Genomic DNA, 21,151 nt, shown 5'->3' on the forward strand with positions numbered 1-21,151 from the left:
AAGTACTGCAATATGTTTTTATCTCTTGAGGATGCAGTCAAAACCAAAATGGTCTGGCTGATTTAGACTCTCCCCTTTGATCCTCGGTTACACTTAACGAACCGTTGACTTCATATTATTCAACTTCACCACTGTTTTTTCGTAAGTCTCGTTATTGGCGTGATTTATGCCTTCTTTCCCCATCATGCTGGTGCAGCGTCTATTGAAGAAACATGGATCTGTGTCTTGATGCTGAACATTTCGTACGCAGATATGATGGCTGACGATCTTGTTTAGTCTTGTATCACATCCAGACTTCAAACTTGTGATGTGGAGAGCACTTCATCGCATAGGGAACAGCTGTATTATGAGATAAAGCAGATATGGAAGGAGGACAAGAAGAAAGTTTATTTAACATGAACTTGAGAAAAAGAGTCAAGAGGCCCTCGGCACCTGTTATTTTTGTGTGTTTGTGTGTATGTGAGCACATGTCACATGTGACTATGCAGACAGCAGAGACAGACTAAGAGGTTAGGATGAAGAATACTGGCGTGTCTGATGCATATGGACTTCTTTAGAGACTCAGAGGGATCTATGTGTGTGTGCTCCGAGAATATTTGCTCTGGAGGACACAGGGAGAGATCAGACAAAACCCAACTTTCCAGCTCTCCATCTTCCTCTTACCGCTCATTTTTCCCCGCCGTCTTCATTGTTCTTTGTCCCCTTTTGCCCTCAACTTGTTAACGTACCCTTCCTGTTTCTGTTTGGCTGTGATAGGGCGCTGTCATCGACTCCTCCGCATCACTCCTTATAACAAAGAGTTTTGTGTTGATGATGCAAGCTTCTTTTTTTCTGTTTGTGGATGTATGTGTGTGCAAAGTGTGTGAGCGAGCACAGCAGCAGGGCTGGGCTGGGAATGTTTATTTACTGTGATGTGCTTGCTTGCTCCTTTGGCTCTAAGCACACTGTCATCACCGGGCATCATATTGACAAGAGAGAGACCAAAGTATGATTAATGACTGTCCTTTCTCCCCCTTGTTTTCTCCCTTGTCCATCTCCTTGCTCTGTCCCTCTTTGTGTCTCTTTGGCTGGCTCCCCTCTCAGAGGACCTGGATGACCTGCGGATGGAGGGCGTGACGGGCTTGGCTCCATCTGGCAGCAAGTTCAGCCAGGGACGCAGCTCCTATCAGCCTGAACCGCAGGCCAAAGTTACACTCAACATCTGCTCTAGGTGTGCCAGGTAAATGTTTCCACCTTCTCTTATCTGGTGCCCTAGAGAGAGATTGTGTTTTTATAAACAGCACAGCTCTGTCGAGTCAAAATTTTCTTTCAGGGATTTTTACAGAATAGTTTGACATTCAGAGAACTTCTCTTATTTGCTTACCATTTTTGTGTTTGTTGGATAGATACGGGACTACAGCCAGCAGGTGGTTGGTTTAGCAAATCACGCCAGACGAACATGAGAGTGGAATCAGAAAGGGCTATACAGAATTAGAGCTTAGATTCTCTGCCTGAGCCCGAGCCTGGCCCGAGCCGGCCCGCAGGCCCAAGCCGGGTCGGGCCGGGATCCTCGCCCCCCTCTGACGGGCCCAGGCCGGGCCTGGTCAGATATGACGTTTTTTTTTTTTGTTTGTTTTTTTTTTAAAGCTATGATTTGATAATGAAATGTTAAGGCTATGTATTATAAAAAGTAAAATTAAACCACACTTTGTATGACACATAAAGTTAAGATCCTATATTTCTGTCATTCAAATGACAAGAATTGTGGTTTTTGTTTAAAATGACCTGTTGAAGTGAAAAAACGAGTACTGACAGGAACAGAAGAGTGGAGTCAATGTTTAACTGGCGCGGAGAGCGCAGGAGAAATGCGCTGCCTGTGTGGACAGTCAAGCGCCTGCGAGTACACTCGCAGGACTTGCGTGGCACTAACGCGCTCACCGTGTGTGCCCAGGCACTCTTAATTATAACAGCCAACTTATTGAAAAATGCCAGGTTTAAATCGGGCTTGGGCCCATAATTACAGTTAATTGGGCGGGCCGGGCCGGTCCCGGACACAACGTGCACGGGCTCGGGCCGGGTCGGGCTCCATTTTATGGGCCCGATCTAAGCTCTATACAGAAAAGTGCCAGTCATAATGTTGACATTTGAATTCTAAATGAACATTTTTATGCTTCCATGCTGGCAATGGCGGTAGCCGGAGGCATTATATTTCTGGGTTGTCTGTCTGTCCCATTCTCGTCCTATTGTCGTCCCATTCTCATGAATGCGATACCTCAAGAACACCTTGAGAGAATATTTCTCAAATTTGGCACAAACATGTCCTTGGACTCAACAATGGACTGATTAGATCTTTCTGGTCATAGGTCAGACGTCAAGCTCAATGTAACCTTGCATCTGTCTAATTCGTGTGAATGCGATATCTCAAGAGCTCCTTAAGGGAATTTCTTCCAATGTGGCACAAACGTACCCTTGCACTAAACAATGAACTGATTAGATTTTGGTAGTTTTAGGTCAAAGACCAAGGTCACAGTGACTTTGTCTCATTCTTGCCAACAAAATATCTCAAGAGACACCTTCAAGGAATTTCTTCAAATTTGGCACAAACATTCTCTTTGACTCACCAACAAACTGATTAGATTATGGTGGTCAAAGGCCAAGGTCACCATGACCTTGAATCGGTCACATTCTTGTGAATGTGATATCGCAAGAACACAAGGGAATTTCTTCAAATTTGGCACAAATGTCCACTTGGACTAAAGAATAAACTGATTGGAATTTGGTGGTCAAAGGTTTTTTATTTTAACCAAGAAACCATTGTTTCATGTCACGATGCCAAAGAGTTGGTGGATTCCAAGGTTTGGATCTCGGTAAGTTCAGTGGTCCAACCATAGATTTCAGTTCAAGCAGGAGAGACAGAAGAATGAAGTAAAGATAATATTTGATACAGAATATGAGTGCGCAGATTAACAGATGATTTGTGCTGATTAAGATTTAACAGAAGATTTGAGGCGGATGAGGCTGATGAATCCATAAAGACTAGGTGGTGATGAGGAGGTGGAGGGCACACATGACTGCAGCCAGAAAGAGCTACGGCAGAGAAAGAACCATATTTAAAATGAGCAGCAGTTAGATGATAGGCTGAAAGAGAAGGTGTGTCGCTGTGCTATTGGTTGATTGTGACTCAGTTGAAAAACAGCTGACGACTCAATTGACAGACCCAGACAATGCTGAACTTTAGCTAGGGCTTCATTAGTGGCTTCGCGGGATTGTTTCCGATTTTTGTGCTCCAAACATTTTCAAAACTTTGTAGTGTTGTAACGTCCAAAAAATAAAATTTATACAAAAATGGGAAGAACTAATTGTTTCCAAAATTCATCCTCATTATTTTCTTTCTAATAAAAATGCCTTAATCCATGTTTGTTGGCAGTTAGGCTTTCAAAAACATTTTCAATGAAGTCAAAAAATGTTTTTCTTTTTCTTTTTTTGTGTGGTGATGTCATAAAATATGGTGACAAATATTCAAAGCTGAAATCAAACACCTCGGTAGAAGCCTTCTCATCTCACTCTCGGCAGGAAAGCACATATGTATATGTAGCAAAATGTCAAACGCTCACTCTAAGGCTTTAAATGATATGAATTCAAATACATTTTAGCCACAGTAAGGTTGTGGTTATTACTGTAATCAGTTATTTCCTTTCATCATCCAAACCTGTTCTTATCCCAGGTCATGACTCCCCCTTGTGCCCTATCCATTCCGCCACCCACTCTCTGCAGCTGTATCAGAGGTGGCATACCTCAACATTCAGAATGGGGAATAATATCATATCTGAAGTGCATTCCGGTGTTGCTTGTTTTTACAAATCGGCCTGAGCACTGATAATCGTCTCCATTATCACCCTTTCTTTCTTTATCACAGTTTTTCTCTGCTGACACATTTCCTGTTCCCTCTGATCCCCAGCATCAGTGTAGCGCTCAGATTTCTGAGTGTTGGGTGTGATACCACAGACAGGTGTGGGCAGGACTCTTTCTTGATGCCAGTCAGAGATAAACTGGTATCTCTTCGATGAGACGCCATGCACACATCTGCCTGCACGGCCTCCTCTGTTTGGGGTTTGGAATTTGTTTGTTTCCTACTCTTCTTTCATTCATGCTGCTTATCAGTTTCACTCCACGCACAGGCTGCAGGATGTTGTCAGAGGACGAATGGTATCAGTGAATTTTTTTGCTGCTAGTTTATTGACTGGATGTTTTTAAGCAAATAGTTTATACCTTCAGCTTATCACCGAGTCCCCGGGTCGGATCAGCAACGGAGCAAAGCAGCATCTGTATCTGGAGCCGTTCTTGGCTGTCGCGCTCACTTTTTTCGTGACTGAAATGTCAGACATCTGTTCTCCCTCTCTGTCTTCGTCTCTCCTTCTCGCTCAGTCCAAATTCCTGCCTTGTCCCCTATAACCTGACCACAAAATCCTCCCCAAGTTTTGTTGGCGAAGGAGTCGTGGTCTTTCGTAGTCATTTTTGGTAAGTGCAAGGGCCATAAACAGATCACTAAGCTGGAAAAGTGTTGCACGCACGGTATGCCTTTTGTGCTATTCTGGTGACGCGTAATTCTGAAATCAGGAGGATCACACATATTCATGAAACACGTGCATGCATGTCCTTGCATGCACTGCATGCTTCTGTGAGCAGATAGTGGAGGCAGAGGTCAGGGAGCAGTAAGGGAAGGAGACTTTATACTGTGTGCATTAGCACTCAGTCTTGATGAGATTACCAGAAACACCTTTCAAACATGGCTCAATATGAGGCCAACCTTTAAACTGACTGACCTGAGAACACTAACACATGTGGCACAGTGTGTTTCACACCTGAAGACAATACTACTGTACAGATGTGGCCTCGCTCAAGTTTTTAACGTAAGGTTAATTATTTTAGTTTAACATGAAATTGAGGCAGGTGGATCTTTTCTGATAGCATATAACTATAACTATATGACAAAGACATTAGAGGGTTGCCAGGCCCTGTATGGATCTATGAACACAGGCCGGAGTTGGACGAGCATTCCTCACATACCCATCACCCCTCCGGCAAACACATTAGAATGCAGCTCCTTTTTTCCACATGTGAGCTCTTCTGGGTCAGTGAGGTCCAGCTTTCAGCACATTAAACTTTTGTTTAAAAGCATTCCCACTGTATATGCTCCCTGTAGTTGTCTAAGTGGTCATATGAGCCCGAGCCACTTGGCTTTACCACACGCCACCCAACGCCAAGGAGAGGTGGCGCGTACTTTCACACCCACAGCGTGAAGGTGACAACTCGGTTCCTCCCCAGCGAGCATTTATTAATTTCCAGCAGCACTCCTGTATGTTACTGTGTTCGCAATCCACCTGCAATGTTACAGGCCAAGGACATACACTTCAACATGTGCAAAATCTTTAGAATGATTGTTTTAAAAAGACTGATAGTGTTTAGATATTATGTATAATGTAAACAGTAATATGTGTATATTATCTTTATTGCATGATGACATAATAACTGCCTTTAGACACCGTCCTCCATCATTCTCTTTTTCCTTTGCTTCTGTCCAGCCACTGTCCGCGCCACCAAACAGTCCAGTCAGCCTGTGTGGCTCCTAACAAGCAGTGGCAGGTCAGGAAACACGCCGCTTCCTCTGGCCTCTCCACTGGTCGGTTGAAGTGTAAAGTGCCGTGTGGCCTGTGTGTTGTGGGCATGTCTCTGTCTCTCGGGCTATAGCTGTGGTCACACCAGCATTTCATCCACCTCCTTCATGCACCCGATCAGTTCTTTTAATGGTTATGTGCTCCTGCCACAAAACCTCCTGTGTGCAAACGCATCCCAGATCTTGGGCACAGTCCGGAGGAGTTGGCGGTGCAGTCCATGGAAATGGATAGATCTCCACAAACCTCTTCTGGGCTTGTAGTTCTCATTAAATTAATTGCTTTCATATCAGGAATGCACTGAGGGAATGGTAGTCAAGACTTGCGGCTACGAGCAGCTTTTGTTCAGAGAATGGGAAGGCCTTGTGATAGTCATCTCGGGTACTTTTTAATGGTCTTATAAAGACCATTAAAGAGAGGGAGAGACAAGGCAAAGGATGTATAAAGAAGGAAAGAAACAGAATACACTTTAAAAAGCTGCGTTCTGCTTTTACCCTCGTCTTAGAGGTAGAAACCAAGAGGCCCTGCGGCTGTGACGGAATGCAGCCACGCCATAAAAGCGCATGGATTGCTTTCCTTTGTCTTCAGCTAATGGTTGTGCCGATGACATGGAAATAGCATGCAGCGAAAGCATATGGAGCTTAAGTAGTGTGTAATTACAGTTAATATGGTGCGATTTACAGTCGTCAGAAATATGCTTTAGAAAAATAAATGCAGTGTTTTTTAATTCCATGCGGATGTTGGAGTGTGTGAATTAGTTTGAGTGTAAAGGCAGTGTGTGTATGTTCCCGTTGAAAAGGTATTTCAATCACTGTTTGTCTTTCACCCACAGTATACTTTCCTATCTTAGGGAAACTTAAATCTTTTAGTACCTCAAGGAGACGGCCAAATCTCTGAGACCCGCTTCGATTTCAGTACAAACAGATATCTTAAAAAAAAAAAAAGCTATAGGGGCTTGGAACACATCTTGATAAAGAGCAGTAACTGAATGATTTAGGGGGAAACAGAATCCATGTGCCAGTTTTTCAGTTTTGCTTCGTCAGTAAGCAGAGTGAAGTCGCCTCTGAGACAAGTGAGCTGTGTACACTTTAATCCATGCACCACATGTCTGTGAATGCATTACTTTGGTTTCATGTCAACATGCTAAGGACTATTTCAGATTTACTTTCAGCAGGATGAACAGATAGGATTTGTGCCCCCAAACTGACCCCCATTTCCGTCTTTTTTATGATACTATCCCAGATTCTGCAGGAGAGCAGATCATAAACTCACTAAACACTTCCTCTTTGTCTCATCACCTCAGACTGATAAAGACGGGCTTGTCTTCTTGCGATCTGGGATTCAATTTCCAATCGTGCGTTGCAGTGTTGTGACTGTAAAACTGAAGATTTTCAGGGATGATTTACACGCACTTGACTGCCACTGTGTACGGTAGTTATATGTGTTACGTGTTGTCTCTAGGTTGCAGGGGGACAGTCTATCAGACGGCAGATCTGAAGAGGAGCACAGGCCTCACATATCTGAGCAAGCTGTACCTGACATCTCCTGTAAGTTACACAACACAGTTCAAATATAAATTTGTCTTTTTTTTTCTGTGGTCTCACACTCTGCTCTGTCGCTATTCTTTTCTTTCCTGTTTGTGTGTGTTGTCTGGAGCAGCTCCATTGCCCGGGGTGGACACAGTGGCGGGACGGTTGCAGGAATGCGAAGTCTTGTCTCAAGTGTCAGGCTCTGTAAGTGTCCTCCCTGCATCCATCACCAAACAATTAAGATCACTTTACAGCCATCAATTACCACGTCGCTCTCTCCTCCTCAGCCTCTATTGTCTGAGAGCGAGCGAGAAACCACCTCCAGCCTCTTGTTAATAGGACAAGACCCAAGCAAAACTGATCCATCTTTATGCGGGCAAATTTCAGCTTACACAACTGTTGATATCGCTGAATAAGCGATAGAAATCTCCCTATATCACTTTGCTTCCCTCTCAGGGCGATTGTGTGCGATATGAAAGGAATAAATGAAAAGAATATCTAGTGACACGACGGCAATTGAGGCTGATTTAGAAGTTTTATACAATAGACCTAAATATTTATGGGTTACAGGAGTACACACACTTTTGTTCAACAGCAGGATTGCGTGATAACCTCACACGCTTCAGGGGAGAAACCTATGGAGGCCTAATGTGGTACATGCCAGACTCAGACACAGGCAGACACTCACATGCTGTTAATAAAGCGGCCCGCTAAGACGCCGGTACCTTTTTTATAATTACCCTCCAAAAAGCGATACCTTTTTTTTTTTTTTAAATAATGGTCCAATCTAAGTGTTAGACAAGGCTTTTTACGGCATGTTTTAAAGAAAGAAAGGGCTTTGGAGCCAAGGCATTGCTCCGTGTGTGGAGCAGATGCAGAGAGGCTCCAGACTAACTGGGAGCAGACTTTGAGAGACTGAAAGACCTGTTGAATCAAAGCCTGTAGTCGGAAGTGTGAGGGATTAGGCCAAATACACGAGCGGCTACCCAGAAAGTAGCAAAACCGCGCACCTTATAGCATCAAACTGCCAGTCTTCTATTCATTCTCTCACATGTTTCATGTGAAAAGCTTAAACCAGATGATAGATGATGTCACGTCTAACTCAGAGATTTAAGATGATTAATTTACCCTCCAACTAAATCTGACATCCTCTCTAACACTGACCCTCACACCCACGTTGAGCAGCCACTATTCTGTAGCTGCTTATAAGGGACCAAACACTACGTCTCCATAGGTTAAGCCCTGTCTGGCATGCTTAAGAATAAGGTACTAATGTGTCCCATATGGAAAACACAAGTGCAAACGTCTCCTGTCATCTACTGTAGCTAATGTGGCTGTTTTGTGTTTTAATTGCTTGTGTTTGGCGGTCTTTGAAAGGCAAATGCAATTTGTAATAGCTTGTTAGTTTAACTGGGCCTTCAAGGGCTTGTGGGCCACGATCACTGAACGGTATGGAAAAAAAATGTAATGCCTTTATGGGCTTATTTGGAGAAACACAATGGATGAGGTCATACAGTATGGGAAGTAGCTTGGCTTCTGTAGATGATTGTGTTTCCTTTTTTAAAGAACAAATCAGTGTTTTATGTAATTTATCTAATGCTCCAGTACCGGTGTAGGTAGTGTTCCTTGCATTGGTAGAAAAGTGTCCATCACATGTTGCATCGTGTTAAAGAAAGGATGCAGGTAACTTTGTCTAGGTTTGAAATTTTGAAGCCGTATTTAATTATTATTAACACATTTCATCACGCTTGGCTGTCGTTAAATGAAGTGTGCCTTGTGTTGTATGTTGCCCTGGTCTGGGCAGTAAAAGGTTGGTGATGTTGGAAAGTAAACACTGTTAATGGTTATCGTTATTAGTCCAACAGGCCCCCTGCCTCCGCCAGCTCCTTTAGGTGATAATTGCCTCATAAAGACAAATACTTTCCTAAAGCAATCGCCAGAGCAAATTCTCCAAGCAATCCTTGTATAGTTTCCTTTGTGAGTGTTAAGTGATATGTTTTAATCAAATTTAGCTCTGTGTGGAGTTGTATGGGTGTTACCATCATAAAATCTGCCAGGGGGAAACTGTTCATTTGTATGGCAAAAAAAAGATAATTAGTGTGATGCCATGCCATGTGTATGATACAAGGCAGAGCCGTTGTGACGGTTTATTTTTGTTTCCAGGGGAATTTTGGCAGAGTTTCAGCCGATACACTGTATGGCTTTTTATATTTGGCAGCAGTCTGCTCTCCACACCTCCACAGTTATGCGTGCATGGTTATCCTCTGTGCAGATCTCTGTGATTTTAGAGCATAGCTCGAGTGCAGTTTTCCAGATTTCCCATATTAGTAGTTTTCGTTCGTTTGTCATCTGCGTGCATATGCCCTAAATTACTGTTAAAATACAAAGTGTCAGCTGTTTGTGCTGGTACAGTTTCATGAAAATTCTTTTAAATTATATTCTTGAGACAGGGTTTTGTTAGAATTGTTCTCACCTGCAGTTGCAACAGTTTCATCATTTGACTTGAGCCTAGAGGAAGTTGTAGGGGGTAGAACATAAACTTAAAGTTGCTTAAGATTTGTCCTAACTAAAAACTAGTACTGTGTATTGTAACTCCAAAGACTAAGCATCGTTGGAGAGGCATAGAGCAATAATACCTGTACAGTACTTGCCTTAAAGGAATACTTAACCCCCTAAAATGACCATTAGTATATTAATGACTCACTCTGTGTTACCTTGAGTTTGAAAAGATGACTTTTTTTTCTTGCATGTCTCCATGGTGAGCGAAGAATCCCAAAACAGAGGAAATTGTTGATAAATTGGAGTCATAGGGGGCCGCGATCAACAACAGCAAAACTATATCAAAACATCAGATTACAAACTGTCACACAACTCCTGCAGTATAATCCAAGTCTCAATGACCCAGTCGTATCCTCAGTACTTTCCAAATACATGGATTTTCGCTTAAACCTTAAAAACGCAGGTACACTACATGTTAGTGCATGAGACTCTTTATGTGGAAGTGTTTTAAATAGTCAGGTTTTACTGCAGAGACATGAGAAAAATAAATGTTTCTTCAGGAAGTCAATGTAACCTCATACGAGGACATCACATTTTGGGTTTGCTTGACCTTATACTTAATTCTGCTTAACTTAGACCTTTTCTGTGCAATCTAACGATAGAAAGAGCACAATAGACTAATCCATGGAAAAACAAGATGGCAGCCATCTCTGTCAAGTCAGCCTGCAGCCGAACCCGACACAAAAGTAGACAGGGTCCAAAATCTGATCACATTTTATGCCTGAAACTTGTTTATTTATCATTAATAATGTCTGTAGTTTGATATGGCAACAAAGTTGGCCAATTTTAGCAACAGTAACAAGCTAAGACACAGTTAATTAGGAAGTAGGTGTTGAAGACATTGGGACTTCATTATCGTCTCGTTTGAGGACATTGGGACTTACTAATCTTTGACGATGTTTAGTTTTTTAAACTGATCAGGTCCTACTGATCCCACATAGTTAGGAGAAATTAAAAATGCATACAAAACAAAAGTTTGGGTCTCAGGAGGATATAAATGATCATTTGGGGGTTGAAGTATTCCTTTCATTCTATTTGCATCTCACTGTGTCAATAGTTTAATAAGCAACTTTCAAATACTTAATTTATTTTGAGGGTTCTGCTAAATAAAGCAGCGACTTGAAGGCTTTTGTTTGGCAACAGATTGTTTGTTAATATGAGCCATATATTTTACATTTGTCTTTAAGATTATAATTCCAATCTAGCTGCTATTCGACACTCTCTAAATGAACAATATGAGTTCCTGTGCAGAATCCTCTCATTTCCCTGTGCTGGTTTTCACCCCGTTGCACTCCTGTTGGCCCAGCACTTCATCCTCTGTTGGTTGTTCTTCCACGACTGAATGATAGACAGTGCGTCATATAACCTGTCTTTGTAATGCTTGAATAAAAGTCTAACTGTGTTATTGTCAATATCCTGTTTGCTCTTGGCTGTGCTAACTCAGTGGTTGGGCCGGTGAGCTGGTGAGCCCTGTATACAGTCCATAAAATCCATTAGGTGATTGTGCTGTGAGCCAAAACAACAGGAACTCATTAAAAGTTCAGTGTGACTCCTCATATCCCAAATCCTCCGGTGGCTGTGCAAGGTAGAAAGGTCTACAAGAGCAGAATCGGTTAGTGGGAAAACATACAGCATCTCTTCTGTGTTGCAGGTAAAGGCACAGTTCACCCCAAAATCAAATATTTAGGCTGTGTTGGTGTGAGTTGCCGAGTGCTGACGATATCTGCTGTAGAGATGTCTTCTTTCCCTTGAATATAATAAAACTAGATGACTCTCAGCTTGTGGTGCTCAAAGTGTAAAAAAATATATATTTTGAAAAACTCAACAGTAATGTCTCTTTATAAAAATCATGACCTGGTTACTGAAGATAATCCAGAAAAAAAAATAGTTCCTACATGAAACTGTTCGCAACAAGGTCTGTAGATTATCTTGAGTAACCACATCATGATTTCTGGAAAGCGACATTTCTGTTTGAGTATTTTTTGGCGCTTCGAGCACCACAAGCTGAGTGCCATCTAGTGTCATTTTATTGGAGAGAAGGAAGACATCTCTACGGCCAATATCTCCAACACCAGCAACTCACACCAAAACAATCCAGACTGATAAAAAGCACTGATTTTGGGGTGAGTTGTCCATTTAAGTTTAGTGGATCAACCCATTTGAGGATTTGATTTTGACAGGAAAGATAAATAATTTTTATCTTTGTGCTTGTGTTAATCAACTGTTTTGATCCCAGTGTCCAGGATCAGTAATGCTTTACATCTGAACATGTTTTAAACAAGAAAATAACTAAATACCAGTGGTCTATGCTCATGTGCTATGACGAGAGATGATCTCTCCCCGCATGTTTGAAGGGTTGCTATCCAGCATAATCAAAACCTTTGTTGTTTTGGTTAGAATAAAAACAACCCATTGCTACAATACTCAATGTTCTCCATCTCACACATGTGCAGATCAGATCCTTATGCCGACAAGCTCCTATCTGCCAGGATCCTCTCTTCTCCGCTCAGACGTCAATGCATCCCGCACCTGATTTGATAAAAGCAGTGCTTGCTGGGCTAAATCACAGCATGCAAACTGAGCTCATGAGATGTGTACTGGCTTTGCAAAGCTTAAGTGGCAGTCATCCAGAATTCCTGAAAGTGCAGTTACATTTGTGAGTCTCATTCTGTTTTGTTTTTATTGCTAGAGGAGGTGCATTAGCATTTGATGAGTCATACAACCAAAATGAAAAGCTGCTGCAATAAAATAGGGACTGCAAATACTGATATCTGGAGATAAAATAAGGTGTACGGTGAAGCTCAGGCAGTTTAAGAAGAACCTTAATGCAGCCCATGATGTGCAGTAGTAACAGTCCTTATAGAAAATGTCCACCCAACGGAACAAGTAGCCCCAATTTGCCCCGATTGTCCCAGTTAAATGCCTAAAAAATAAAAAAGAATGCTGCTAACATATGTATCAATGTATTGTTGTATGCTATACTGTGTGTGTTTGTGAGTGTTCGTCCTTGTGCTGCTCTGTCTGACCACAACAATAGAGTCCATCAATTGTGCTCTGCAAAGCCAGCAGTAGGCTCAGACCATGTTTGAGGTCTATGACTGCATGCACACATCCCGAACAGTTCATGTTGTGCGGAGGGCAATGTTGAACTGAACCCCAGATTGTGGTGATTATTACTGCTGACCACACACGTATAGCTGCACACATGCAGGCTATAAAATATTTAACTCCAGACTTCCATCCTCTCTCATTCTGTCTTGTTTGCTCTCAACATGGAATCAATTTTGCAAGAAACGAGATCCTTGTTTGTTAGTTGGGCAGAAGCATCACCAGAGGGTTTTTCCCCGTTTTCTCTTTAAGGTCTTTTAGTTTTGTCATACTGGGAGGGAGATTATACAACTTGGGTTTTGCGCCACTGACATTAATATACTCATAAGTCATTGCAAAATCCTGGCCACTCTTTAGTTTGGAGATGAAAAGGCATTCATTCTCTTCTCTTTGTCTGTGTAGATTAAAGCATCCGATCCAAGCATCCAAACAAAGGGGAAGAAAAGTTTGAGTCATTTGCACTCATGTCATACATTGTTGCTGATAAGGACAATGGCTGCTTTCAACTGTAGTGAAAGGAAATCGCTTTTCATCACGTCATTGTGTCGCCCTAGCGTGTAATCAAGTCCATTTTTGTTTAGGATTGGGGTTATTTTTGCCCCCATCTGCCATGTAGAGCCTCGCTGATTTGCACATGACTTTTTAATATGCACTATTATGGTGTGTGGACATGTTGACGTCTTCCAGGTGACTTTGTAAATATGTATGCCTCCACCAAACTTGATGTAACAACACTTGTATTTTGATGGTAATGTCTGTTTATTTATTGATGTTATCTAGGGAGGTGAATTGCTTGCAGACTCAGCATATCCTGTTTATTTGCCCGTCCATAGGACTGCAAAGCACCACCAGCCTTTAGGCCTGCAGTCTCCATGATATATGGTCCTGATTACAGAATAGTCTTTCCTGTAGTGGACACTGGAGCTCGAGGGCAGGAGCAATGCAAATGTTAAATTGCGGACATTGCTTAAAATGGGTAAATCTCCATGATTTTAACTCGTCTCATGAGGCAAGACTGGGCTTTTTAAAGGACTATTTTACCCCAGAAATGACAGTTTGTAAATCACTGAATTTAAGAGAAGAAAGAAAATTTTGTTTTTCTCACAGACCTCCATGGTGAACAAAGAATCCAAAAAACTGAGAAAATTCATGATGAATTAAAGTCATAAAAGAAGATATACTTTATTAATCCCAGAGGGCATATACACACAGGCCTGAAATACACACACATGCACAAACATGATCTATACATGCATTAAATGGAGAGATGTCAGGGCAGGGTGTCTGCCTGTGGTGCTCCAAGCAGTTTGGGGGTTGGTGCCTTGATCAAGGGCACCTGGCAGTACCCAGAAGATAAACTGGCACTTCTCCAGCTACCAGTCCACACTCCATATTTGGTCTGGATGGGGAGTTGAACCAGCGACCCTCCAGTTCCCAACCCAAGTCCCAATGGACTGAGCTACTGCCGTGACCATGCCTGTTTGTAACAACAGCAAAACTATATCAAAACACCTTTTTACAAAGTCCTACAACTTGTGCAGTATAATCCAAGTCTTATTTATCCAGTAATGTGCTCAGTATTTCCCAACCATGCAGATTTGCTAAAGTCTTAGTATTAAAAACTGAACTGAAAGTGAAACTAATCTCTGCTCTCTTCAAAGCCAGCACTATTGAAAAAAACAGCAATTTTACCTTGCAGAACTCAGGAGCTGCTGGTCTACCATTGGCTGGATCAGTTAGTTTGTTTGTGGTATTGTGTGACATTGGAGAATCCAAACTAAGCCTTTAAAATGCCAAAGTCACAGAATAATGCCCACTAACTAACTGACAGAGCCAGCAGTAGATCAGCAGCTCCCATGTTGAGTGAGGCGAAATTACTGTTTTTGTTAGTGGAGTCTGGCTTGGGAGAGAGCATTGCAGTTCAGTTTTGAGTACTTAAGTTTCAGCGAGAATGCATGTGTTTGGGAAGTACTGATTACACGATTAGATAAATGAAACCTGAATTATACTGTGCGAATTGTGTGAAAGTTTATAAACGGATGTTACTATACAGTTTTGCTTTTGTTAAATGCGTACACACCTTCTACTTCAGTATATCAAGAATTTCCTCAATTTTTTGGATTCTTCGTTTCCCCGACGCGGGAGAGAAACATGTTGTCTTAATGAATTCAATGTAACACAGGGTGAGTAACTGATATATAAATGGACATCTGGTGGGTGAAGTATTCTTTAAAGACACTACAATTAAGTTTTTGCCCAGTAAACCTTTTATTGAAACCAAGTTAAAGCCTTGACTTCCAAAAGAATAATAGCTGTAACACCATACAGTAATGTAACGATGATTGGACGACTGGAAACTTAAACTAGGAAACTGTTGGTGGCCTTGTTTGCCGGCGCTGAGAAGACCCAGAGAGAGCGAAGGACAGGATGATGTCATGCTGTTGGATTTGGGGGGATACCACCAAAGAGAAAGAAATAAAGTTGGGGAGGGGATTCAGTTGTAATGCTCAGCTCGCCTTGCTTCTTTATGAGGGCTGTAATTAAGGATTGGCTTGTGGTGTTGTGGTTCTGCCACCACAGAACGCCTCATGTATCTGACAGGCTCAGAGATCAATGCCATAGACCCTGGGAATCATGTCCTGTCATTTATCAGGGGGTAGCAGCTTCACTTGTTTTTCACCCCACCTCCCCTTTGGAGACAGACTTTTAAGTCCACTTTGGATCCTGAAAGTCATAAAATGAGTATCCTGCTATATCCCAGGTTTGTCCTTAAATGTTATTGGAAGACTGCGCTGTATGTATATCACCACATCTCCCAGAGCCTTTCTCTGTGTCAGCACTTTGTCAAGTTAACTCTGTCTCTCATTAAGTGCTTAGCACATTGAGTGATGTAAGCGCTGGCATTGGCGGTATCGTAACTTATCTAGTGTAAACCAAACTTACAGGAGGTGGAATTATGGCTGACAGATTTTATTTCTCACCTGTGCTTGAAGCTCATGTGCACTTGGTCCGTTGGCTTAACAGATCAGCCGGCCACTTGTGTCCCATCAAAGGAATAAATAGGGGGATTAGGCGTGCTGCCATTACAGGACTTGGCAACCTGACTCTGTCAAACAGGTCCCTTTCCAAATCATACAGTTGGCCTCGAGTCCCAAAGTAGCCCCTATAAGTGGTCCAATCTGCTTTTTAGAATTTATTTTCTTTCATATGCTTTGGAATATGATCATCTTTATTGTTTGTATTATACCAATATCGTGCGCTCTAAGGGAACCATCCCAACCGGCTGATTTATTGTTCCTTAGCTGCTGGTGCAAGATTTGCTGCTGTCAGGCTCCTTGCCAACAGACTAGTGTGCGTACAAGCTCCTATAGATTTACTGATAGTTATACAAAAATGTCCTGAACCACTACTGACAGTCTCACGTCCCGCATTCACTAAACAGAGATCACTGCATGCTCTGTGCTTTCATCTGCACTTGCTGTGGTTTCGTGTGTTTTTCTAAAGCCCATAAAATAATAATTGCCCCCTTTTTTTTCCAGCAGATATGGCTCCGATATTTCCAGCAATAGCTGAAAATTATATAAAGAGTTAATTGAAGGGTCTTTCTTCTAATGTGACTTTCTCTCTTTTCTGTTCTCCTCGCTAACTAGCGTCAGGCTGTCTGGGAGGCTGATCTGAAGGCTGTGAGAGGTGGGAGCTCTGTCGGGCAAACGGGCCTGCTACTGGGTGACTCCCTCTTTTCTAAAGAGCTGGAGAACATGGGCAAACAGCTCGCTGGTAGGATCTGTGTGCTGTGTCTGTGCATATATGTACGTTTGTCTGTGTATTTAAAAGTGGCTTTAATGATGAATAGTATGGGTAAGTCTGATCAAATACTTTCTTTGGAATACAAAAGTTAGTCTGCAGTGTGCAAACATTTATAACACACACACACACACACACACACACGCACATGCACAAACACACACAGTAAAAAGACTTATGAAATATAAAGGGCTTTAGAGAGCACTTATGAGGAGTGGGAGGGGGCGAGTCCAGCTAAAGAATGCACAGCTTTTGGCCAAAGGATTTTCCGGGTTAATTAAAAACTAATCTTCCTGTGAAATGTGTCAAGACTAAATAGAAAAACTAATTAAAATAATTTCCACATGCCATGAATTAATCTCAAATCCAGCTCTGACGGGGGTCAATCAATAACTGCAGCTCTGCTGAGTCATTTGGAAGTGATCGAAGCCTAACGGAGCTGGAGACTGATTTCATTTGACAAAATGGAATTTGTGTGGCATTTTGGGAATCATTATTCCTAATGCAGTTCAAGGCTCATCTTTGACATATGTGACGTCTGGGTGACTCAGAGACTGCTTTTGTTGTCATGATGATCAAGTGTGTATCCACTTATGAATCAGATGAAAGCCCGGAGTGGAGGCCAAAGGGAATGTCGCCATTTACCATCATGTGTCACCCACTTGTTTGTTTATACATGTCCTCCCACTCTGTTGGACAGCGTCACTGTCTGTAAAGACCTCGTACGCGCCTTCACATACCAGACTTATTTGAAGCATATTGGTCCTACTTAGTGAACCTATTACTGTCACCAAACAGTGGTCCCAGCTGCTCCAATCTCCTCAGCTCATCCGCACATCGGTGCTCAATAAATACGCTGGTTCCTTCCGTGCCTACAGAACAAAACAGCACGCTGGTGCTTAGGAGACACTAAGGGGGACTATTTGTGTTAACAACACACTTAGTTTTGCCCCAGAGGTCCTCAGATGGCATTCATTTCTAGTTGTTTTACGCCGAGTTACTGAATATTCAGGCCGAGGGCTCCCACCGCGCAGTTCAGTGAAGCTGTTCAACGAGCTAATTCAGCTCTTTCAAGCCTTTATTAGCTGCTAATACTTTCCATGTTCAGAGCCAGGGCCTCACTTTTCATCTTATATTGTCACCCCAATTATGTGGTTGTGAAATCAGCCCTCATCTGCCTTTTGTGATATTGTGAAGCCCATGTGTTCTTGGTTTTGATTTTTTCCACACAACACAAATGAATTAATGCTCACTAAATTTGTTATTGAATCATTTTATTAAGTGCAGTTTAATCTGAATGTAGTTTCCCCAAGGGATGGCTATTGTTTTAAAATGTTCTGTCATCGGTGATGCAATACATTAGTTTTAGGAGTATAAAGACATTTAAACCCCTTTTTAGAAAAAAAATGCCAAGCTGCTGAATGACTTAGCGTTAAATTAAGACTTTTGCTTACCTAAGTTTCCTGATCTAGAACCAGAAATAACTGATTAAAATGCAAGTAAACAAGGCAATGAATCCTACTAAGCTTTCGATAATGGCTTTTAATTATTTTTTATACTGCTTGATACTTAAGGGGACCTATTGGGCTTGTTTTCGGGTACAAAGTTGTATTTTGGGTTTCTAATTTAACATGTTTACATGCTTTAATTTTCCAAAACACTTTATTTTGCCTCATACTGCCTGTGCTGAACACTTGTATTCACCCCTCTGCCTAAGGCCTCCATGTTAGCATTTCCATTTCTTGGTGTCTCTGCACTGTCATAGCAGCCAGGGAAGGACTGTAAGGCCCAATCCCAATACCCCCCCTTGTCCACTACCCCTTGGCCCTCAAAATGAAGCAACGAGGGGTAAGGTTAGAAATCTTTCCCTAGGAATTAGGACACCACTCACTACGTCACCGCGTTGGTTACGTTCACGCATACGTAACTGTTTTAAACAGGAAGCTGCAAGCCATCTACATTTCCAACCGGCATCTACAATGGAGTCTCATTCATCCTACCGATCACAGTTGCCGCATTGATCATGGTTCGTTTGATGAATGACAGATGACAGGGGACTTATGCTAGCTAGCTAACCAGCTAACATCACGAGGCAGCATAATTATACTAGCTGGCGTGTTATCGTAATGTGAAAAGTTTTTTGCAGAATAGGACAGCCAGATAATGCGAGCTAGCTAGCTAGCTCACAAGCAACCTGATGACAGTAACATTAGCTATGTATGAACTTTTTTCCCCGTCTCTTGCTGGTAGCCATGGCGACGTCTACCCCTCGCTGGCAAGTCAGCATCTGAAATCCCTAGCTCTGAAGGGCTAGTTTCATACCCACTACCCCTCGTTGTGCCCCCAACCCCTACACGCAAACAGGAATTGGGACACCACTACCCCTCGGGTGAACGTGCAATGAACGTGAAATGTAGGGGTAGGGCCAAGGGGGGGTATTGGGACGGGCCCTAACACAGTATAGTGTCACTTTCTACTGTGAAAAATCACCAATTAAAGTTTCTAAACCAAAATCTTGTTTCAGCAGGAACATGACCCAAAATCGAAGAGAACTTAGCAACATCAATAAAGATTACATGTTCCCTAACGTTAGCATGTTGCTACATGTAGCAGCGGACTTGCAGCCAGGGAATAACTGTAATGGAGTAACATATAAGCCCTGTTTCCACCAAACACTTTCGGTATGGTATCTGTGGGACCAAAAGTAACCCTTTAGACATGGTACCTAGACCCTAGCGTTTCCACTGCAAACAGTACTCTTTCATGTGGGTGGGTTGTTGTCACTCACTGCTCCATCCAGCACTCACTGTATTTCCTCCTTTATCAGTCTGCAACTAGTTTATCGTCCACAGAACGAGGCTGCACGCTGACATTTTCAGAACAAAATATAACAGGCTGCAGAGAGAGTCTCTCTCCATGTGATTTTTAAGAATAGTGGGCTTGTGCGTTTAGTCCTTCTAAGACAAGCTCAGGGGTTTAGTGTTGCCGGAGCCCACAGGAACAACGTTCTACAACGCTTTTTTTTCTCCGAGTGAGGATTAGCTTGAAGATCCTCTCATAACTAAAGGTGTATGTCATCCAAAAGAGACAATAAAAACTAAAGTAATGGATAAAGTTGTCACAGTAAAAGGTAAATTGTGCTGATGGATTCACGCCGTCAACTCATGCATTGAATGACAGTAAGTAAAGTAAATAAGTAAGTTAATGTTCCGTCTTAAAAGTCGCCGGCAGTCGGCCCAGTGAATTAAGTAATTTTTCTCAGACTACAACTGTTGTGAGAGGGAAAAACACATCATTTCATTTTATAGTTAGAGTCTGCCAATGTATGTAAAACTCTCCACAGTATGAACAGTGGTTACATGAGTTTCAAAACCAGACACAACTCAGCCCTGAGCAGAGTGACTGTCCTCTATTGACCAATCAACGGACTGCAGTGTTCACAGCTCCACCTTTTAGTTCCAGATCTGTGTGCTAGGTACCCCAACAGAGGGGGGACCAAAAATGGGGATGGTACAGAACGGTTCCATTGGTACCATCCTCAAGTTTTCACAATTGAAATTGCAAAAAAAAGCGTACCGAACTGAACTGTACCACAGTGCTCGGTGGAAATGGGGCTATCGTGGCACTCTCTACTGTAAAAAATCACCAATAATGTTTTTAAACCAGGTCCCCTTTAATGCTACAATTACCCTTTAGGTCTGTACTTTAAAAATATTGAGGCTCTTAGTGACACCATATTAGGAACATGTACTTCTACCCATTTTGTACTTAATGTATCTATCCAAGGACAATAGTTGATATTAAAGTTTATTCTGGCCGGCAGTGTATTGTATTGTTGGAAGCCGGCAGTAGAATTACAGACAAGCGATGTGTCATTAGCACTTTCGTTTATTTTCAGAGGAGGGACCTAATAAAGTTTGCATGAGCTCTGAACGGTTGAATAGCGTGCTGTGGCCCTGTAGTCTCTCACCACGTGCAACCGCTTCTTGATCAAAGACTTTAATAGATCAGATCTGTTTCTATTTCTTCTTGTCTCCTTCTCTCTGTCTCATTTTCTCCTTGTCTCTCTTTTTTCCCCCCGTCTTTATTACTGAATCAAATCTTATCAAAGGTTCGTACCATATGGATTCTGATGCTGCCGCTTTGATCTCTCTGAGCCGTCGTTTTACATCAGCGTCTGTGAGATGGCTTGTAGTATCTGTGCATTAAACACTGCACAGAATTTCACAATAAAGCTGCTTGTGATGGGTTGCTCATTAATGCCAGGAAGTTAGGGGAAACAAATGGTTTACAATAAAATCATGTGTGGAGCAACCATTTACGGAAGGGGGGAAAAGTTTCACAACAAAAACATGTGGTGTTCATCATCGTACTGGTAAATAACCTGAGATAAAAATATCAACTTTATGGGAACAGATTACTAATGAACATATCCTGTTTACAATAGAGTGATAACGTCAGTCGTGGTGGACTTGGTGTGGGTGGTTAAGAGCTTTAGCA

General features: G+C 42.2%; 1 protein-coding gene across 2 annotated transcripts in view; it reads left to right on the top strand.

Annotated features, from left to right (window-relative positions):
* c20h8orf34 (chromosome 20 C8orf34 homolog) overlaps window positions 1-21,151 on the top strand; it is an 86,166-nt gene that overhangs the window by 51,814 nt on the left and 13,201 nt on the right. For both annotated transcript variants that reach the window (XM_078162721.1, XM_033638138.2), the window contains exons 8-11: window positions 1,084-1,219; window positions 7,113-7,198; window positions 7,311-7,384; window positions 16,498-16,624. In XM_078162721.1, coding sequence (XP_078018847.1) covers window positions 1,084-1,219; window positions 7,113-7,198; window positions 7,311-7,384; window positions 16,498-16,624 — 423 coding nt within the window. The remainder of the gene's footprint in view (window positions 1-1,083; window positions 1,220-7,112; window positions 7,199-7,310; window positions 7,385-16,497; window positions 16,625-21,151) is intronic.

This window comes from Epinephelus lanceolatus, chromosome 20 (genome assembly GCF_041903045.1).
Source record: "Epinephelus lanceolatus isolate andai-2023 chromosome 20, ASM4190304v1, whole genome shotgun sequence".
NCBI classification, from domain to species: Eukaryota; Metazoa; Chordata; class Actinopteri; order Perciformes; family Serranidae; genus Epinephelus; species Epinephelus lanceolatus.